The sequence below is a fragment of the Anthonomus grandis genome, chromosome 15 (assembly GCF_022605725.1).
Source record: "Anthonomus grandis grandis chromosome 15, icAntGran1.3, whole genome shotgun sequence".
In the NCBI taxonomy this organism is placed as follows: Eukaryota; Metazoa; Arthropoda; class Insecta; order Coleoptera; family Curculionidae; genus Anthonomus; species Anthonomus grandis.
The window spans coordinates 9095810-9097744 of record NC_065560.1 but is presented as its reverse complement, the minus strand read 5'-3'; the positions used below and the strand labels follow the sequence as shown (position 1 = coordinate 9097744).

The following is a 1935-nucleotide window of genomic DNA, read 5'->3' as shown; positions in this document are numbered from 1 at the left end:
TCAGTGTCCGAGAGTTGTTTAGCCAGGTCGGTATGTTCCGCGGCGCGAAATATGGTGCGAAATTATAGTAGGTTGCCTGGATCGAGGCCCTATAAAAACTACACGGAACAAAATTTAGCGAATGCATTGCAAGCTGTTAGGGAAGGGAGGATGTCACAAGTACGAGCTTCCAAAATATGGAAAATACCTAGAGGCACTCTTCAGAATAAGCTGTTTACGAAACATAAGAGTCGTGTAGGTCACCCCACTATCCTGACCCAACAGGAGGAGAGGCTAATTTCAGAGACCATCAACCAGGTAGCAGATTAGGGTTTTCCCGTTACTGTTAGTGACGCCAGAGAAATCGTGCAAAAATATGTTACAAAACAAGGCAGAAATATTCCTGGATGGCCTAACAATAGACCAGGATCCGACTTTATTGAAAAATGTATTACCAGAAATAATATTAGCATTCGATTGGCATCTAATATTAAGTGTGCACGTGCTTCGGTTGGAGGCGCCGATATAATGGAGTTTTTCGATAACATTAAAACTGTTCTGGAGTCCGTTTCTGCGCAACAAGTGTTTAACTATGATGAGACTAATTTCACAGACGATCCCGGGGCCAAAAAAGTTTTAGTTCGTAGGGGTACTAAAAGGGTTGAAAGGGTTCAAGAACATTCGCGTTCAGCAATAAGTGTAATGGTCTGCGGAAGCGCAAATGGAATCCTACTACCACCAATGGTAGTCTATAAAGCCAACAACATTTACGAAAATTGGACTGTTGGTGGCCCTCTAGGGGCAGTTTATGATAACAGCAGCAGTGGATGGTTCGATATGAATCTCTTTGAGGTATGGTTTCTTAAACTGTTGCTGCCCCACGTCAAAGAAAATTGTAATGGTGAATCAGTTGTTCTTTTAGGTGATAACCTAGCCTTACATTTTTCTCAAACCGTGGTAAAGGCTGCTAAAGAAAATAATATTTATATGGCTCCCTTACCCCCCAATTCAACTCACTTTATGCAGCCTTTGGACGTGGCTTTCTTTGCTCCCATGAAAAAGAAATGGAGGGCTATTTTAGACGATTGGATAAAGACCAGTCGCGTAAAAGGCACTCTGCCTAAAGAACACTTTCCGAATCTTCTGAGTGGCTTGTGGAGATCTCTACAGAAAAGAGTAGAAGACAATTTAAAATCCGGATTTCGTGCCACCGGAATTTGTCCATATGATCCGCAGCAGCCTTTATCCAAATTGCCAAAAATTCCAATTGATGCATCTACGAGTGATATTTTGAATGATAGTTTATTAGAGTTTCTTCTAGAGACACATGGACAATCAAGCACTAACCCTAAACGAAAGCGTGGACGAAAAATTATTCCCGGTAAAGAAGTCGATTGTGAAGAAACTAAAGAGGAGCAAGACAAGGAAACACTAATTGAAAATGAAAATAATGACAAAAAGAAGATTGCGGAAAAAGGGAAAGGCAAAGGAAAAGCAAAAATTTTTTAAAAATCGACATAAAAAGATGTCAATCTACCATCATACTCAAGTACCCACAAAGAAGATGAATGCGGAATTTGTGCTGCTTATTGGTCTGGTTATACTGGACCAGACTGGAGTTGTTTTAAATAAATCTGTGGTATTTGTAACGAGGGATCCAAAGAAAAATATTATACCTGTGAGGCATGTGAAGATGATTAGTATTTATGTTATTTTGATTTAGTTCCTTTCTTTTACTGTGCCAAATAATAGAAAAATATTTTTTGTTAGTTTTTAAGTGTTTTGTTTAAGAATATAGAAATTTCATTAAAAATATTGAATGTTTTATTTAAGAACTAAAAAAAAGCCTAATTTGATACCAATGTAACCCCAAACACGGGGCTACTTTGGCACCCATCATCAGCAATTTTTAATTTTTTGATTTTTCGACTCTTGATTTTTTTCAAGTTGATTCGA

At 38.3% G+C, this 1935-nt stretch overlaps 1 protein-coding gene across 1 annotated transcript; it reads left to right on the top strand.

Moving 5' to 3' along the window:
• Window positions 1-279: 279 nt before the first annotated feature.
• Window positions 280-1656, top strand: LOC126745170 (uncharacterized). The gene is made up of 2 exons (XM_050452900.1): window positions 280-628; window positions 728-1656. Exons 1-2 carry the CDS (start codon window positions 508-510, stop codon window positions 1486-1488), a joined length of 882 nt encoding a protein of 293 aa, XP_050308857.1. The 5' UTR covers window positions 280-507; the 3' UTR covers window positions 1489-1656.
• The last annotated feature ends 279 nt before the right edge of the window (window positions 1657-1935 follow it).

What these genes read in the sequence shown, in the direction of transcription:
- LOC126745170 (XM_050452900.1), top strand. Translation starts at nt 508, where the DNA reads ATGGAGTTTTTCGATAACATTAAAACTGTTCTGGAGTCCGTTTCTGCG. An exon ending in AAAAGTTTTAGTTCGTAGGG is followed by an intron (nt 629 to 727) that starts GTACTAAAAGGG and finishes CACCAATGGTAG; the next exon opens with TCTATAAAGCCAACAACATT.